Source organism: Neofelis nebulosa, chromosome 4 (assembly GCF_028018385.1).
Source record: "Neofelis nebulosa isolate mNeoNeb1 chromosome 4, mNeoNeb1.pri, whole genome shotgun sequence".
Taxonomy (NCBI): Eukaryota; Metazoa; Chordata; class Mammalia; order Carnivora; family Felidae; genus Neofelis; species Neofelis nebulosa.
Window position 1 is genome coordinate 43,222,023 of NC_080785.1, and position 20,122 is coordinate 43,242,144.

The following is a 20,122-nucleotide window of genomic DNA, read 5'->3' on the forward strand; positions in this document are numbered from 1 at the left end:
CCTGAGCCGAAGTCGGACGCTTAACCGACTGAGCCACCCAGGCGCACCAAGCTTCTTTATATTTTTCTTTAATTTAATATTTATTTTCTTTTTGAGAGAGAGAGAGAGAGCGAGAGCGAGCAAGCACAAGTGGGGGAGGGGCAGAGAGAGAGGGAGACACACGAACCTTGAGATCATGACCTAGACCAAAGTTGGACGCTCAACTGACTGAGCCACTCAGGCGCCACATTAGGGCATTATATTAAATTTTTAAAAATATGTGTAGAGAGGTTTTATTATCTAGACTACTGAAGACCTTTGTCATTTTAAAAAGAAATACTGTGTCCGTAACGGGACAACGTTAGGCTCTACCTCAGCTTCCGAATCCTTCAGTTTTTGAACTTTTTCTTTGACCTTCATCTCAAACACCTGCTCCATCTCCATCTCCATCTTCTTCATCTTAGCTACATGCTCCCTTCTTTCTTCTTCCATTTGTGCAAGAGGGCTCCTGTTGTGAACATTAAGGATAATCATCAGAAGTCCAAAAATGAGAAGTATGATACAAAACTCTGACACGGCAATGAAAACAAATGAGATGCTGTCATCACTAAATTCTGTTTTTTGAAAATAAGCTTGAAAATGATTTTTCAATTATTCTGAACACCATCTTAGATGACACAGATCACAGATTTGAAGTTTTGTGTATAAATGCATTAAAAATTCTTTAGAAGCTTCAAAAGTTGTATTTCTAATCTAGAATTTCCTTCCAGTTTTATATTTAAACTGGAATCTCTAGTGAACAATTATTATGAAAAGAGACATGAATAACAAACTGTTAGCAGGAGGTTTCTCTAAAGCTAGTTAGTGCATACCAATCTAAAGATGACACATAAAATAAACTGTAGAAGGAAAATGGAAAGGAAACATTCCTAAATTATACTCACAGCATGGAAAATGAGAGGAAAATTATTTAATTTTGTACTTTCAACAAAATTTTATTTATTTTTTGTATTTTTTATTTTTTTACATTTTATTTATTTTTGAGAGAGAGAGAGAGAGAGAGAGAGAGAGACAGAGACAGAGACAGAGCACAAGTAGGAGAGAGGGAGACACAGAATCTGAAGCAGGCTCCAGGCTCTGTGCTGTCAGCACAGAGCCTGACGTGGGGCTTGAACTCAAGAACCATGAGATCATGACCTGAGCCGAAGTCAGACACTTAACTGACTGAGCCATTCAGGCACCCCTCAACAAAATTTTAATGCGAAAAAAGGAACTGAGCTAATGAAGTTAATATACATAGCCTATTTGTAGTTCTAAAAATTTCTAAGTGTTATAATCTCTTCTTCTAAGACAATTACTGACATTATAATTGTAAGTTAATTAACACCAATTCAGACTTATTTTAGTAACTGAACTGACATGCTGGAAATGACTACCAGTCAATACCTAGAACATTTTTCATTTCTAGGCCATTTATGGTAATTTCACTGATTATGAAAATTCATTCTACCTATTTTAGTGTCTAAAGTTTCTGTCTTACTTTAAAACATGTACTGGTGATAAAAAACACATACATAGATGCATACACATGAGAAAGAATCAGAAGCAAATAAATATCCTAGTAATTTTTTTTTGAAATGCCAGAAAACAGACACAAGCATAGTTGAATGGAAGTATTTCAGTCTACTAACATTAAGGTCCACAGGCTCAATTCTCTACACAATTTTGTTCAAAATTTTCATGTTGAAAAATACTGCAGATGAGCTTTATATAATGGCTAGCATACTCACAGACACAAGGGAACATAAAATTATCAGCAACTTACTATAGTCCCAGGGAGGAAAGAAACATGTACTCTGTGGCTTTGAGGATATCTGAAAACTATTCAATACACTAGAGCAACCTAAAGAGGCAGGCCTTCTTCTGACTTTGTTGATAAAACTTGTTTACTTTGCCTCCACATAAACAGGCTTTGACCACTGGATTGTATATTTAAATTGGTGAATTTTATGTCAGTAAAACAGTTTAAAAAATTAAATCATGGCTTATAAACAAAAACAGAATCAGGCCTTGGATTTCACCCATAACCTCTAGGGTTAGTCACTTTAATCCTGATGTGAGACACTCTGATTATGGTAGATTTCTCTCCTAATCAGGCTGAGTATTTTTCCAGTACTCCTCTTCCCCCTATCAAGGAGAAGGACAAAAGAGCCTGATGGAATATATTCAACAAGAGCAATAGGTCAGAACACTGGCTATGGATTTTTCTTACCAAAAAGGGAGGACAAAGCCATGAAGCACTGCTGTGATCAAGATGATCTGTTTTTGCAATTAGTGTAATCTAGAATAAAATGCTAACTGAAGGATAGTTCTTCACCAAAAGTAAACTTACAAACCTGCAGTATATTTTAGCAATTGAACAATTAATAGAAGTTCTGAAAATGAAACTAAACCAAACATTAACTTAGAACAAAAACCTGCATTCAAAAAGTGAGGTCAACTGAACAAAATTGTTAAAAATTTTTTTAATGTTTATTTTCGAGAGCGAGAGAGAGCGTGAGCGCACGAGTAGGGGAAGGGCAGAGAGAGTGGGGACAGAGGATCCAAGGCGGGCTCTGCACTGTCAGCACAGAGACCGATGCAGGGCTCAAACCCATAAGCCTTGAGAGAACATCCTGAGCTGTAATCAGACGCTTAACCGCCTGAGCCTCTGAAATAAATTTTTAAATGTAAATATCATTATTTCATTAAAAGTTAAGGCCCTCCTTGATAATGTAGTTCTCATATCTATGGCAGGTGTTTTGGTACAGGGGCTTTCAATCTCTTGAGCAGAGTGGCAATGAATCCCCTGAAATGACACACTAAACATGTGTGTCCATGCAAGCATTCTTCCGGTGAGAGGGTCCAAAGCTTTTGTTAGATTTTGAGTCTATAAACCTCACTTATTCCATCTCCCAGAACATTTTTAGCCTCTAGAAGAGAAATAATCTAATAACTATTTTTTTAATGGACAGTTTTAACTGAATATGTATGTTTAAGCAACTGAGACTATCCAACAATATTGGCGTAATCTGAAAACATAGTTCAAAACTGTATAGTAAATAAATTAGAAACTCAGACTGATTTTAAAATTAAATACATATTCCTCCTTATAATAAAATGCTCATTTAATTTTATCCTTGGGAGGAAAAAGGCAATTCATGTCAATTCGAAGAACTCATGGTATAATTTGCACATGAAAAGGTTACCAGCTAACCAAAAGTAACCACTGTTATTTTGATTTTTATTTAGATAACTCTAGGGGGAAAGACTATATTTTGAAATTTGCTTTTAAATTCTAAATTTATTAAAAACCTTTACATCTTAAAAGAAAAAAACTTACATGCCTTCAACTGTGTCATATCTAAAAGAACAAAAAACGGAGACTTAAAACACTTAGAGTAAACCACACTAAAAGCAACAATTAAAGGCAAATTCAGAGACGTCACAATTAAGTAATTTAAAGTATGTGCCCTAAAGCAAAGTTTATGGCAAAATTTGTTAAAGTTAGTTAATTTCTTTCCCAAAATTCTGTTAATTACTATACCAAATCATTATGAAAATAAGCATGCTGTGCAATTATCTTCTGACAGCCTGCTCAAATTTTTAAACCTATTTAAATACATGTACTTCCAAAAAAGGAAATATTTACAATATTTCGTATCTGAGATACTTTAAGTTTTTCAGCCTTGTAAAAATACTTGACTTCTGATCAAATGAACTGATATTCCAGTATTATAAAAAAATGGTTATACATATCTAAAATAAATTTTTTTAAGCCTCTCATCAGTAAAAATGATCTTTGAAATCTTAAATTAGCACCACATTTGTAGTCATCGTTATGAAAGTGATATTTAGGAAACTGTAATACAATATTGTGCTTACAATGTAGGAAACACAGGAAGAAGGATCACTTTTTTTCATCACATTATTTTTTTCCAAATAAAACCTTTTTAACTAGAGGATCAGAGAAACCATTTAAATTGTATCATAGCCTAACTGCTTTAAAAAAATTTTTTTTAATGTTTATTTATTTTTATTTATTTATTTATTTAAAAAAAATTTTTTTTTTTTTCAACGTTTTTTATTTATTTTTGGGACAGAGAGAGACAGAGCATGAGCAGGGGAGGGTCAGAGAGAGGGAGACACAGAATCAGAAACAGGCTCCGAGCCATCAGCCCAGAGCCCGACGCGGGGCTCGAACTCACAGACCGCAAGATCGTGACCTGGCTGAAGTCGGACGCTTAACCGACTGCGCCACCCAGGCGCCCCAATGTTTATTTATTTTTGAGAGAGAAAGACACAGGGTGCCAGTGGAGGAGGGGCAGAGAGAGAGGGAGACACAGAATCCGAAGCAGGCTCCAGGCTCTGAGCTGTTAGCACAGAGCCCCACGTGGAGCTCGAATCACAAACCCTGAGATCATGACCTGAGCCAAAGTTGGATGGTTAACTGACTGAGCCACCCAGGCGCCCCAGCCTAACTGCTTTTTAATGGGAAATTGTTCTTTACACACATAGACATGCTAAAGCTTATTCACTTAAACTTGTCAGAGAAATTTAAAGGGACTCAGCCAAAGAAATGAAAGGGCCAGGTAAAAGTTTTTTAAAAAGGAAAAAAAAAAGGTCTATAGCATAACCTGAGTATCATGCTAAATCTCCAAAGATATAACACAGCTCATCCTAGGGATCTCTTTAAAGGTTTATGGTTCCTGAAAGCCACCAGATGATTCACCCTTTCATGTGACCAATGAAAAATGACAGCAAGGACCACACAAGGCTGACCTAGTAAGGTTTTACTGTGGTGGTGTTACATGACCCACATTTTGAGTGTAAGAGAAAACAAACACATTTCATTTAAATTATGTGTGGTCTTTCCTGAAGAACACATTAAACAAATACATTCACATACTTTTGCATCAATGGTTAGTAGGCCACTGTGGAAACAGACATGTAGCAATTTTCATACAAAAATTTTCAAAGGAATTTCATTTACATGGATTTCAAAGAGCAATAAAAATTTCCAAAATTTTTGGGAAACAATAGTTACCAACATTTTATTTTGCCAAGTGAGAGCATTATAACCCAAAGTAAACAAAACGATATTCTACTACTATTATATTTTCATGAAAGGACGTCTGAACAAAGGGTAAAGGATATAACTGAATAAATTTAAGTCTTTGAAAAAACTTTGGGAAACTTCAGAAAACTGTCTTTATTTCTCTTTCAATGAAAACTCTGTCATGTACTAAGGGTGCTCTAAAAATCAGCCTTTGAAAATATGTATTTTTAGTCCTTTCTAGGAATTTTGTCATCCATAAAGTTTTCCCAAGCTTACAGACGGAGAAGGCTATAGAAAACAGAAAAATAGTGTATGGGAAAGAGGAACAGGGTATGCCCAACTTGAAGCAAGGTATCAATCAATGATAGACAACAGTTCATGAGAGTTACCAATCAAATGTGGTTTTAAGTAAAACATACAAAAGAAGATCAAGGAAGGAATAACTTTAAGAAGCACGTTTAGCAAACAAAACACAACAAAACAAATAAAACCTTCCTCTTACTGGGGATCACCTTTCTTTCTTTAAGAGATCTGCCATCTGGATATGGCTAATTCTTCTCTCTTTTCTTTTACAACCCCTTGTTCAATCTTCTTTGATCTGGAACTTGACCTCCCTCTCTGTTCCTTCAAATTGCCTACCACCCTCCACTCTCCAGTCAGGGGTGAACAAGATACACTCGCCCTGAGGATTTAAGAAGTACTTAAAATAAATGACTTGGTATTTTCTTTGCCAGATACAGGCAATACCTGAATAGCTGCTAGGAATAGTTCCCACTTTTCCAGACTTTGACCTTGAGACAAAATAGCATTTGATGAGATAAACTCAGCTACTTTTCAGATTTTAACCACATAATCTAAATCTTGGTTTCTTCCCAGTTTTACTGAGACATAATTGACATATAATACTGTATAAATTAAAGATGTACAATGTGATATCTAAATCTTATTTTATATCCTTCCGAAATATAATCATTCTAGGACCACTAACCTAACAAAAAGGCATATTTTCAGCTATACAAACCAAATATTTGACCACTGTTTAGTACACTCTACAGTACATCCAAAACTGCCTCAGAAAATTAAATACAAGATTATTTTACTACTAAATGCTTAAAAAGATAGCTTTTATTCTAAAACTAAAGTGTGATTAGCACTTTGTAGAGTATACATTGCCATATAAAGGTCAATATAACTAATTATTAAAAAATCTTTGTTTTTGAGAGAGCGCACATGCACACATAAATGGGGGAAGAGCAGAGAGAGGGGGGGAACAGGGGATCAGAAGCCGGCTCTGCGCTGACAGCACAGAGCCCAATGCAGTGCTCAAACTCACAAACCATGAGATCATGACCTGAGCCAGACGCTTAACCAACTGAGCCACCCAGGCACCCCTATAACTAAATTTTTAATAGATTTGTACATGTATAAATATTTTATGAGGGCAGTGGAAAATACACAGGTTCATTAGCAATCAGCAGATAAATAAATGACCTTATTATCAATTTTCTTTCTTTCTCAAATTGCCTGCAGATGCTTTTTACAGACTACGCAAAGTGATAAAATGACAGCTCTGTTTTTAAGAACCAAAGAGATTGTCCAGTTCAATGGTCTTTAAACTAGGTTCTCCGTTTATATGAAGTCTTCCAAAGGTTACTTGAGCCTCTGCAGTTTTAAGAGAATCAATTTCCAGATCCTCAACTTCCATAAAGTCTTGCCTACAGTGATCTGCCTGAAAATTTCCAAATTACAAATTTTCAAGTTACCGATAGCTCACTTTACAGAAGACCTATTCCCTCTTAACCAGCCCTTAAGCTGAGGTACACTGTCCTAGGTATATCTGGAGGTGTAAAACCCTCCAGGTGACAAGAGAAGTCTTCTTCAGTGATTAATCAAAGTACTATAACAAAATTCCATACAGTGTATCTCCCAGTATTAAGCATGCTTCGAACAAGCTAACTGTGATGTTAGCTGTTAGTAATGCAGTATTTGGGTCCATGCTGGGATGCTGAGTTCAGATACATAATGGAGGGAGGTGGTTAGAAAAGTGGCAATTTTTGTTTAATTACTCTGACTCTTCCACTCCAAACTCCCCACAACCTCAACCTCTCCCTGCCAGTATTATCAAAGGATGCACTGCTATGGAGGGAAGAGTCCCTTGAAAGCAATACAACTAGAACATCACTAAGAAGCCTAAACTCACATTTGCTTATATCACGTTTAAAGTTTTTAATGTTTTATTTTATTTTTCAGAGAGAGAGAGAGACAGAGAGAGAGCACACAGGCGAGCAGGGAAGGGGCAGAGAGAGAGAGGGAGATACAGAATCCGAAGCAGGCTCCAGGCTCTGAGCTGTCAGCATGGAGCCCGATGTGGGGCTCGAACCCACAAACTGTGAGATCATGAGCTGAGTCCAAGCTGGATGCTTAACTGACTGAGCCACTCAGGCAACCCTACATCACCTATTTAAATATTAGCCATTCTTTTCAGTTCCTCATGAATCAGTCCTTAGTTTTTAGCACGTTAACATTAGCTAAAGCACAAGTTGCTGATACTGATTTAAACAACAAAAACATTCAGCTGCAATGATTTCTGAAATTGCTAACATTTTCAAGATAATAGAAGATACAACCAATAGATAAAACGTCCAAGTGACTTCTTTCAGATTCAGTATATTACTCAATAAAGTAGTAAAAACCCAATGTAATAAATCATATCAATATTCTAATCATGCCATTCCCCAACTGGTTCAATTGTTAAAGATATTTTTCTACTTACTATTAACATAAAATAGTATACTAACTCCTCAGGCAATTTGCTTTTTAGCAGTACAGATATTTTTATTACTTTCAGAGACGAAGTTTGGACATGATTCATCTCATTAAGAAACACATTTCCAACAGAATTCTACTTTTTATGTTTTTGCCTCAGTTATACAGTTTAACTCAAGTAATCCACACTAGAATTCTACTTCTGCAAAAGAATTTTTAACAACACTGTAAGGTTCACTATTTTTCTCTGAATTGCCTTACCTGAATCCAACAGCAGAAATATCACAATACCACTATTTTAAAAGCCTTCTATTAGAAATGTGAAAACAATTCCTTATTTCTAGGACATGAACAAATGTTTAAAAGAAAAAAAGTCACACATTAACTGCATACATTTAAGGAATAACATGTACTGATAGCACATTCCCCTTTCACATATAAAATTATCGGTGGCTTTAATTACACATCGTTTTCTTTTAAACAATTAAAAAGTCCCTAAGTTAGTAAGATGCATTTAATTTTTTTTTTTAATGTTTATTTATTTTTGAGACAGATAGAGACAGAGCATAAACAGGTGAGGAGCAGAGAGAGAGGGAGACACAGAATCTGAAACAGGCTCCAGGCTCTGAGCTGTCAGCACAGAGCCCGAGTAAGATGCATTTAAAACGGATTAGAATTTTATGAACAATATTTACTATGATGGAGCCTTATGTTTTTGTGCTAAATAAAGCTGTCGGATACACGTGTTGCTAAAAACAAGCAGATTAAAAGTCTTTTTCTTACTCACTAAACCTTATCTCAAATAGAATTTTGTATTTTAAATGTAAACAAATTGTTGAAATATTAACCAAATCAGTTTTTAAAACAGCAGTAGTAAACTGTTTCGCAAAGCATACATGACTAATCACCTGTATCAGAACCATCTAGGTCGCTTATTAAAAATATAAACTCTCAAGTCCATCCCACATCTACTGAATCAGAATCTCTTGCCAATTTTTAAACCTAGAAATTTACCTTTTTAACAAGGAGATCCTTAAAACCAGAAAACACAGGAATTGATCAGTAAAGTTCCTCAAATATAAGCATGTTAATAGCCTAAAAAGAAATTCTACTTCAAAGGGTCTATGACCCCAACATCATTAGCAAAATATAGAAGGAAATAAACATGAAGTAAGATCTAAGATCAGTTGTAAAAGAGAACTGTTTGTGTCTGCCAGTGACTAATAATGCTTTGTTTGCTTTCTTCTGGAATTTAGGGCCATTGTGGAGACATAACTAAAAAAGAAAAAAGGAGCATTTTCTTTTCCATTTTAAGGAATGCTGACCACTATAAAACATAGTACTATACTGCCACTTTGCTAACTTGCCTTTTTCATTACTGATACAGATGATCCTTCAGGATCATCCTCTAATGGTAGATAACACCTGCTACAAATGTATACACAATGTTAAAATGGTTTTCATAATCCTTACGATCTTCAACAGTCCCAAATAAAGGAAAAATGGGGCACAGATACTGTTAGCAAGAACTCCACCAGCTAACTCACAGGCCTCCTCACACACCTCTTTCTCCCACCCCATCATAAACCACCACAGCTTGAGATACGGACTAGCTCAGCAGAGTGACACTACACACCCTGCAGTCACTGACACTACTCTAATAAGCAAGAGAAGAAATCCAGACTCAAGCTAATTTACTCCCTGGAAATACCGAATAGGAATGGAGAAGGTAACCAAGACTACATTCATCTAAATATTCCTTTTGTTTGGTCCTGTCCCTTGTTTCTACACAGTTAGTGAAAACTCTGCTACCAAAATGGTTTATTTAAAAAGACAAAGGGGAGAAGCTCTATATTTAGTCTCCATAAAGAGACTATAGAATGTTTATCTTAAAAGTAAAATCAGTTAAGAGATCTTGGTAGTAACTGTTCCCTGCCCTTAAAAAAAGTGTATTTGCAGATACACGTGCCCCTACGTTTATAGCAGCATTATTTACAATAGCCAAGATATGGAAGCAGCTCAGGTGTGCATCCATAGATGAATGGATAAAGAAGATATGGTGTGTACACACACACACACACACACACACACACAGGAATATTATTCAGCCATTAAAAAAAATAATGAACTTCTGCCCTTTGCAACAACATGGATGGTGCTAGAGAGTATAATGCTAAGTGAAATAAAGTCAGAGAAAGACAAATACCATAGGATTTCACTCACATGTGGAATTTAAGAAACAAAACAAAAAAGGGGCACCTGGTGGCTCAGTCAGTTAACCGTCCAACTTCAGCTCAGGTCATGACCTCACAATTCATGAGTTTGAGCCCCACATCAGGTTCTGTGCTGACAGCTTGGAACCTGGAGCTTGCTTTGGATTCTATGTCTCCCTCTCTCTCTCTCTGCCCTTCCCCTGCCCCCTCGAAAACAGATAAACGTTAAAAAAAAAAAAAAAAGAAAAGAAAACCAAACAAATGAGCAAAGAGAAAAAGAGAGAGAGATTGAGAGAGGGAGAGACAAACCAAGAAACAAACTCTTAACTGCAGAGAACAAACTGAGGGTTACCAGAGGGGGGGGGGTGGTGTGAGTGGAGGCATGGGTTAAATAGGTGATGGGGATCAAGGAGAATACTTGTCGTGATGAGCACTGGGTGATATAGGGAATTATGAATCACTATATAGTACACCTGACATGAATATAACACTACATGTTAGCAGACTGGAATTAAGACAAACTCTTAAAAAATGTATTTGCAGAAGGAGCCATTTGATTTCTAATTGAGGTTCTATTAAACATGTGGTATATGGATTATAAGTACAATGGCAAATGACCATAAGAGAATGCATGGCTCTTTCACTTAAGGAGCAAGGTAATAAAATACTTCCTGTGAAAATTAAGTAGTAAAATACAAAACTGCCAAAACAAAGTTTAACAACAATAAATTTCTGCTATTGTCCATAAAGACCATTAATCCTGATTTTCTAATGAGTAGCCAAGAACTTGACGAAAATGAAAACAATATGATTATTTACTTACATAAATGATACCTTTTCTGGAGGGAACAAGGTACACTTACTTGGTAAGCTGCCCTTTATTCTTGTTATTATCAACTCCATTATAAGTCACAGCTGCCAGTTTTCTGCTTCGGTAGTTCTCATAGTGTACATTATTAGTGACATCTTTCAAGTCCTGCATGTGTGTTCTGTCATAAATAAACAACATATCAACAGTTTGCTTCTATGAAGAAAGCCTTGATATACATTCAAAATTTTCCAAAACAAAAATTTCTAGACCTAAAATAAGCAAAAATACTATTCTTAAGGAAGAACATTCACCTATCTTCACTTATACTCAAGGCAGAGCAAGACACAATATGCTAAACCTGAAACCAATGGAAATTTAGGTTCCAAATGAAAGTTTAAGAGTTCTAAATCTCCTCAAAGTATGACACTTCTACAGAAGAATATTTACCCTTATAGTATATGTCTTGTTTTATTAGAGGAAGATTAGCTCCTGCCAAAGCTCATAAAACATAAGAGAAATTGGTTTTCTTTTAGCAATATTATTAAGATTTGAGCTTTTACCGAGGTAATATATATGGATACTTTAGGTCCAACATATCAAGTTGGATTCAAACCAAGGAAAATAATTTAGAGCATATTCCTATTTCTTCAAACTGTTCAGTGAATGTGATATTTTGGTTAAATGAATTTTGCTCATAGCATTTCTATTATACATAAAATCAATACACATATGAGATGAATTATACAATACAGGAGACAATTTCATCATTCCTTAATGATTTTAGACACTACAGACACTCTGAGCTGCTCTATGGTTCCCTTTACCTGACCTGGTGTAGCAATACTCTGATTCATCAGAGTCTCCCTTTTCTCATCATCCATTCCTATCTCTGCCATACTCCATCTTCCATGCCCACCACTTTGCCAAATCTCCCTTCCGGGAAACAAACATAAAGGTGCACCGTATTTTTATTTCTCCTGCTATCCAGAAAACATGTACTTTCCCTTTATGAACGGAAGGTGATTTTCAATTACCCCGACTCATCTTCTACTAATGGACATTTCCATGCAATCTCTGATAGTTTAACTCATCCTAAGGGGTACTTCTCGGTTTTCCTCAATTCTCATTTTCTTTATGCTCTTTTCTTTGTTGAATTTATCCTCTTCATGGCCACTACCCCTTTCCATGTCAGTCAAGTCAGGTAGCTCTTTATTCCTAGAATATCCAGCGGTTGAGATGGAATAGCTCATGCTAATTTGTCACGGACTCTTCAAACTTAAGAATCCTACTGCTTTGAAAGCTCTTCCCAGCCTTGAAGTTGAGTGACTCAAACCCCTAACAATTTTCTCCTTGGTGGTCAGTCATTTTTTGGTACCAGTATATGTTATGGATAACACCATACAACCTTTTCAACTTTACTATAAGCTGCCCTTTGTAAGAAATATTTTTGCCATCACTTCTTGCACTCTTGAGACAAATAGCATATAACAGGCGGTTTTAAAAAATTGGTAACTAAATATTAAAGCTGAGGTAAGATAAATACTGTTGATTTTCTGGAACAAATTACTGTTACCAGTTTCTCTAAGTAGAGAATAATAAAAACAAATAACTGTACCAATATAAAAATACTTGTTGTATTTTAAATATAGATTACCTCATTATGGAATCACTCAAAAATCACCACAGGACCTGAGGTGGAGCACTTAGTAGTTGAAATACAAGATGTGTAAAATAAAAATAAGGTGAATTTATTAACTGTTTAAGCAAGCTATTTCTGTTAATGTCATCTAACATTTTAGATAATGAAAGATTTTTCCCTTTCCCTAAAATAACCTTCTTTATCATACCTAGTTCAGATTTTTTTTCAGGATATAATGGTCTCTGTTTCCACCTATTTAAATATGCTTCACTTTATTTTTATCTTTTTTGAGAGAGAGAGAGAGAGAGAGAGAGAGAGAGAGAGAGAGAGAGAGAGAGAATGAGAATCTTAAGCAGACCCCATGCGCCATCCCATGTCCCTGGGATCATGACTTGAGCTGAAATCGAGAGTTGGACACTCAGCTGACTAAGTCACCTAGGTGCTCCCACGTTACTTTTTAAGATTCAACTCATCCCTCCACTCTTAAAATCAATAATTAGCAATAAGTTTTCTCCAGTTTCAGGAACTTAATCATCTTTTCCATTTCTCACTGCTGGTATCATGGCCCTCTTTTCTCTCCTTTTGTTTTCTTTCTCTCTATTTAATTTCTGCACTGTCCATCATCACACTCTGAAAATATCCATTATCAAGTTTGTCTCCTTTCCATTGCCTTCTTTGGTTTGCCTACAACAACAGCCAGTTCTCTTTTTTTTTTTTTTTTTTTTTTAAATTTTTTTTTTCAACATTTTTTATTTATTTTTGGGACAGAGAGAGACAGAGCATGAACGAGGGAGGGGCAGAGAGAGAGGGAGACACAGAATCGGAATCAGGCTCCAGGCTCCGAGCCATCGGCCCAGAGCCTGACGCGGGGCTCGAACTCACGGACCGCGAGATCGTGACCTGGCTGAAGTGGGACGCTTAACCGACTGCGCCACCCAGGCGCCCCCAACAGCCAGTTCTCTTAATTAGCAAAATGACACTTCTTTGAACTTGGGTCTTTCTTAGAAGCAACCACTATTCCTAACTTTAACCTGCAAGATTGCAATTACTTGGAATTTATAGACCTCTGGAATACTGGTGGTGATGAGATTTCCTTGCTTTAAGTATCCATTAAATATCTACTAGGTGCCTTACAAGACATGAGCTACATTAAATAAAAATCTTTCTCACCTCTACTACAAACCTACAAGAAAAAGTAATAAATCAAAATACTCTTAAGCGTCTCATTTTCAAACTGTAATACTCTCCTTTTCAAGGATGTTTTACACACTTAAATGTAAAAACTGCAAATGAAAAATTGTGATAAAAAGTAAAGTAAAACCATCTAGCGTAAGTAAACATTTATGCTTTAGGAAGAAAAACAAATGTGCTGCAGCATATTGAACAAATAAATGAGCTTCTCATTAAGTAAAATCACCTAACCATCTACCTCAAGGAACTGAAATCAACGTCTTCGCCATACTCAATGATAAAAATATTAAACAGGACCACTCCCAATCTTACAAATAAGCATCAGTGAATGACTGTATTTATTCTAATCGATGTTAAGACATCTATTTCTATGAATCCTTTTGTATCTGACCCACTCCATGAAATATACACTTACTCTAAATTCTTTTAATCCATCTAAGTAATCATTTTACAACACATATCTGCTTTATATTATGTAACTTCAGAATTTTTTATATTTTCATACTTGTATGACTGTCTTGCAGCTTTCCTATGCTCAATCTTCCTGCAGGAATGGTCCGTTTGTTCTGCAATACTTTTATCCTAGTGAGTCCCACTCACCAGCTGCCAGGCTATGTACCTTCAAATGTTCAAAGTCTGGCTTCGAGCTCAGTAATTAGCCTTCCCCTCCACAGTATTTTAGTTTTGCAGTCAATTATTGATTGCATATTTAAAAATACACAAGACGGGCTCCTGGATGGCTCAGTTGGTTAAGCATCCGACTTCGGCTCAGGTCATGACCTCACAGTTTGTGGGTTTGAATCCCACATCGGGCTCTGTGCTGACAGCTCAGAGCCTGGAGCCTGCTTCGGATTCCGTTCTCCCTCTCTCTCTCTCTGCCTCTCCCCCGCTTATGCTCTGTCTCTCAAAAATAAATAAACATTAAAAAAAAAAAAAATACACAAGACCGGGGCGCGCCTGAGTGGCTCAGTCGGTTAAGCACCCAACTTCGGCTCTGGTCATGATCTTACGGTTCGTGAGATCGAGCCCTGCACTGGGCTCTGTGCTGACAGCTCGGAGCCCAGAGCCTGCTTCAGATTCTGTGTCTCCCTCTCTTTCTGCCCCTCCCCTGCTCTCACTCTGTCTCTCTCTCTCTCTCAAAAATAAATAAATATCAAAAGAATTTTTAAAAATAATAAGATTAAGATAAATAAAAATAAAAATAAAAATAAAAATACACAAGACAAAGTTATAGAATACCACTGTGTCAAGCACGGGGCAAGCTGCAGAGATTTAAAATTGGGGGAAAGAATAAAATCAGAGAGAATGGACTGGCAATTAATATTTATAAAACATTCCTGGGGTGTTTGGAGGCTCAGTTGGTTAAGAGACTGACTCTTGATGATTTTGGCCCAGGTCATGTCACACAGTTCGTGAGATCAAGCCCCACAGCGGGATCCACACTGACAGCATGGAGCCTGCTTAGAATCCTCTCTCCCTCTCTCTCTGCCCCTCCTCTGTTCATGCATGCTTGCATGTGCTCTCTCTCAAAATAAATAAATAAACTTAAAAAAAATTCCCTACATATATACTGTTATAAGCAATTATATTATTAATTCTTTTGAAGTCACACCTTAACAAAGGAAGAGAAAGGGAATAGTTCATGATAGAAACTGAAACGGTATATTCTCAAAAGTGAGACAGATGGGCCCCCTCTCACATGCATCTGTTCTTCTCCCACTGTGTGAGGCCTGGCAACCCCAACAACTGAATCAACCCTATCTTCCACTTCCTACCTAAAGCACCTGGTCATAAGCTCCTTTAAGAAAGACTAACTACATAGCAATCTCTTTGATCTCAAAATTCACTGTGATATTTAGTATACTTCTGGAGACAGCAGTTTGACTCACTTAAACTTCCCTCCTGACTTGTAAGAATAACTTTACTGTTCCATGACTTCCGATGACCAACAATATGCAAGTTAATACTTCTAAATAGATAAGGATACTCCTGTGCATTAGGAAACTGCATGATAGTATGAAAATAAATAAACCTCAACTTTAGATGGCCATCCAAAACTGGAGGTTGAAAAGAGTATGTGGTGAGGGCCTGGAGAAGTAAGCACGATGGGGGTGCAGAGAAGTGGGGAAAGGGTGTGAGGTGGCAAGAGGAAAGAATTTATCTCAACATGAAAACACTGAGGTTTCTTTTGATGCCCTTTCTGTTTCTTGCCCACTAATGTCTCTTCTATTCAACTTTTTCTTCATGGTTTCAAGTCCCAGTCTTCTTTTTTTTTTTTTTTTTAACGTTTATTTATTTTTGAGACAGAGGGTCAGAGAGAGAGGGAGACACAGAATCTGAAACAGGCTCCAGGCTCTGAGCGGTCAGCACAGAGCCCGACGCAGGGCTCGAACTCACGGACCGCGAGATCGTGACCTGAGCTGAAGTCGGCCGCTTAACCGACTGAGCCACCCAGGCGCCCCATCAAGTCCCAGTCTTCTAATCAGGATTAGTTCAATGTCCTGCTCTCAGAGGCTTTCCTTCTCTTTCATCAGCTGCACAAGGTACAATTTAGGAGTAATGTTTTCTCGCCTGGGAGGAAGATCAGTTCTGTTCACTGTGTCCTAGTACCAAAAACACCCCACTCACCAGGCTGGATACCGTTTAACATTCAAAATCTAGTTTTTAACTCAAAGCCTAGCCTTCCCTTCCAGGTATCCCAAGCTTTTCACATAAAAGAGCAAAAGCCTTTTCCTTTCCATCTTCCATCTCAACATGAAGTATAACAAAAAAAGAGACTCATTTTCCCACAGATTGCTAGTGACACAGCTTGTTTTGTATTTTTGCCAACAGCTTTAAAACCTGGCAAAATAATCCAAGTTGTCTCCAAGCAGTGCTTACTTGAGTGCTAGAATGAAGATACCAATTTAAGTTAGCTATATTTTAAAAAACGAAAATAAAAGAGGGGTGCCTGGGTGGCTCAGTCGGTTAAGCGTCCAACTTCGGCTCAGGTCATGATCTCGCAGTTCACGAGTTTGAACCCCGTGTAGGGCTCTGTGCATGACAGCTCTGAAGCAGGCTTCAGATTCTGTATCTCCTTCTCTCTCTACCCTTCCCCCATTTGCATGCCATCTCTCTCTCCAAAATAAATAAAAAACATTTTAAAAAAATAATAAACAAATCAGCTATACCTATAGAAGACAAAAATAAATCTAATTCTAACTTTATTTTGAGAAAGAAAAAAACTTACATAATTTAATCATTGCTCAAACTTACCTTATCAACATATTTCTTAGAATTGTGAAATCACAATGTTCACCATTTTCAACTATATAAAAAAAAAGAAACAACACACTAAGCCCAATATTTTCAAAGGAAATTTCACAAAATGCTGGAGGTAACAATGAGAGAATATGCAACATTTCATTAATTTTTCATTACTTTTCTTTAGATCAATTTTTCATTCAAGTTTTAACACTATAACATAGTACTTAAGGGCATGCCAGACAAGTGTACTCTAATAGTATTTAGTGTAGTTTAATCTTAAATGATAAAATATACAAACCTAGTAAATGAGCTCTACAGAAAAAAAAATTTTGAAATTTTGAAAGGGGACATAATGTATCCATTTGTAAACAGAATATATTTGTTCTATAATAAAATGTATTTTAAAAGTTTAGTACTAGGGTGAGGGGGAATGACTTTAGTAGCCAAAATAAAAATGTGAGTCAGTAACTTTAAGGTTCTTTATTTTAAAGAACTGTATCACTAATAATAACATTCTGGTGGTAAAGAGGGGACTAAAACTAGAGAAATAAATTCTTTAGCACACATTTCTAAGGACTGTGTAAGTTCTAAAGCCTCAGCTCAGCAACTGAAAGTTACCTGAGGATGACACAGAGGTGGGAACAAGTATAGCCTCACTGATAGGGAAAGCTGCTGATAAGGACAATAACTTAGAACAAGAACCAAAAAATTACAGAATTTTTCAAACTAATACTAACAAGTAGAAAAATAATCATGACTCAATCTTAGTTCCAAGTTACTATAACACAGAAGACTAGGTATTAGGTTAAACCAATATAACAAACACAAATCTGGGGAAACATGTCTATTGCCAAGAAGACTTCTGAAATTTGATGCTATAAACTAAGATTTTATTAGTATTTAAAACTCTCTGCAAAATTAGTAGAGTATCTCTTAACAAAGAAATTTTTTTTATCCTAAAAATGTGATGCCAAAAAAAGTTGATTTTTATCCCGAGAAAGAATATTATGAATATTTTCATTCAGTTTAAAGTGAAAAGTTGTTCTCAATCATTCCTGAAGGTCCCAGACCCATCTGAGACTCAGATAAAAGTGAGTCCTTTTCTCTGAAACTGTTTTCAAACAGTAAAGAATTCTTACACTTTAAGTATGTTTTCAAACAAGAAAACAGGAGTAGAGTTAACGATGGGATGGAGGTGGGAGAGTGGGAGAGTGGGGCACTGATGAGTGACTTGGAGAGTATTACAATTAGGATTTAGCGCATGCTTGCCTGACCTGACAATGTACAAAGTCTGAGAAACTAGAATGTACTTATGAGCAAATGAGGCTAAATGAAACTGAATTCAGAACTATCTTTGAAAATCTAGAATATATCAATGTGAAATACAAATATTTGATCACACTGTTAAATCTTATAGAAAGTCATTCATTGAAGAAAACCTTACCTTCAGCAACACCCCAAGGATACTGCCTTCCTCTGACCCTTTTGCCATTAACTTCAATGATAGTATTACTACCTACCACAGCAAGAGGTAAACGGTCCTATAAAACAAAGTATTCTTGTTCAAATGTATCTCTGTAGTCCTCACAAATTTAAGAATAAAGAAGTTTATATTACTCAACACATTACCAAAAAAAAAAAAAAAATTTACCTTGACAGTTTCTGTATTCACTTTTGTAAGGCATTCGATTACTATTCAGTAAACTGTCATTAAGTGGATTCTCACCAATATAAACAATGAATAAAATTATATTTTCTCTGAAACTTTAAAAATCCTAAGGCATATATACTCCACTCATCAAATTATGTTAAAAAGTCATCCCCCAAAGAAGCTGTCCCATATTGAAAAAAATTCAAAGGAAATAAAAAATGTATTAGCAGTTAGAGGGAAAACATGAGGCGTGTAACTAGCATGCTCATCTATCACAAACCAACTCTAACAGCCCTGGAAGCACGGAATATCATACATGCTAAACTCTACCTTTGAAAGTCCACATCTGGGGTTCTGGATTTGTATTCATCCACACTTAACTCAGAGTACAATCTTTCAAAATTCTTATAGCTTCCAAAAATATTTAATAATATATAAAATATATGACTACTTTATAAAACCTCAGAAACTCTTCATTGGTCAGGTACATGTATTTCATTATTCCAAGGTAATTATTTGCTTATATAATGCCATTAATTAATACATCACTTTTAGGTCTAGACTAGTACTTAGGAAATGACTATAAATTAAAAATACAGGGGCACCTGAGTGGCCCAGTCAGGTAAGCATCTGACTTCAGTTCAGGTCATGATCTCATGATCTGTGAGTTCAAGCCCCACATAGGACTTGGTGCTGATAGCTCAGAGCCTGGAGCCTGCTTCAGATTCTGTGTTTCCCTCTTCTCTCTGCCCCTCCTCTGCTCAAGCTCTTTCCCTCTCAAAAATAAATAAATAGACATTTAAAAATAAATAAATAAATAAATAAAAATACAGAAAATTATGTTGGTATAGGTTTTGGTTGTTTTTTATAAAAGACAAAAAAAAACCCATATTTTTGTCTGGCTCTTAAACAAAGACTATACAAAAACAGTGCTTAGGAACAAGTCCTCTCCATTCTCATTACATATTTTTTAAGGAGGAAAATTACACAATATAAAACCAGTTAACTGAAAACTGAAGACAGATTATAAGACAGAGATTATGCTATTCATCTCTCTATTCAACAAAGTTAATTGCAAAGTTGAATTCAAGACTGAATAATCTCCCTATTCATTTTGTAAGCCAGCTACTTAAGAACACTGATTTTTTTTTTTTATCTTTTCAGTGAATATTTCAATGGCTTTAAGGCCTGAAACATTTTAGTATATGTATGTGAATAAACCTACCTTTATCTTTTTAACAAGCTTATTTTCTTCTTCATCATCTGTTTCTGGAAATTCATATATTTTAATTTTATGTTCTTGGATTTCTTTCATTATCTAAAATGAGCACAAGAACACCACACATAATTAGTACATTAGCTTTATTTGTATTATATTCTTTTAAAATTCCTGATTCCTCAGCTCTAATTCCTTTACTATTTTTCAATGATGCAAAACTATAATCTAAAATCAAAGTACTATGCTGATCTTTTTTTTAAAAACTATTAAGTTCATATATAAATACCATTCTCCAAAATCCAATTACTT

At 35.9% G+C, this 20,122-nt stretch overlaps 1 protein-coding gene across 5 annotated transcripts in view; it reads right to left on the reverse strand.

Annotated features, from left to right (window-relative positions):
- Positions 1-20,122, reverse strand: part of SEPTIN7 (septin 7) — a 118,863-nt gene that overhangs the window by 6,274 nt on the left and 92,467 nt on the right. For all 5 annotated transcript variants that reach the window (XM_058724601.1, XM_058724597.1, XM_058724600.1 and 2 more), the window contains 5 exons: positions 19,820-19,912; positions 18,388-18,484; positions 16,953-17,004; positions 10,920-11,045; positions 352-487 (listed from right to left, as the gene is read on the reverse strand). In XM_058724601.1, the coding sequence (XP_058580584.1) occupies positions 352-487; positions 10,920-11,045; positions 16,953-17,004; positions 18,388-18,484; positions 19,820-19,912 (504 nt within the window). The remainder of the gene's footprint in view (positions 1-351; positions 488-10,919; positions 11,046-16,952; positions 17,005-18,387; positions 18,485-19,819; positions 19,913-20,122) is intronic.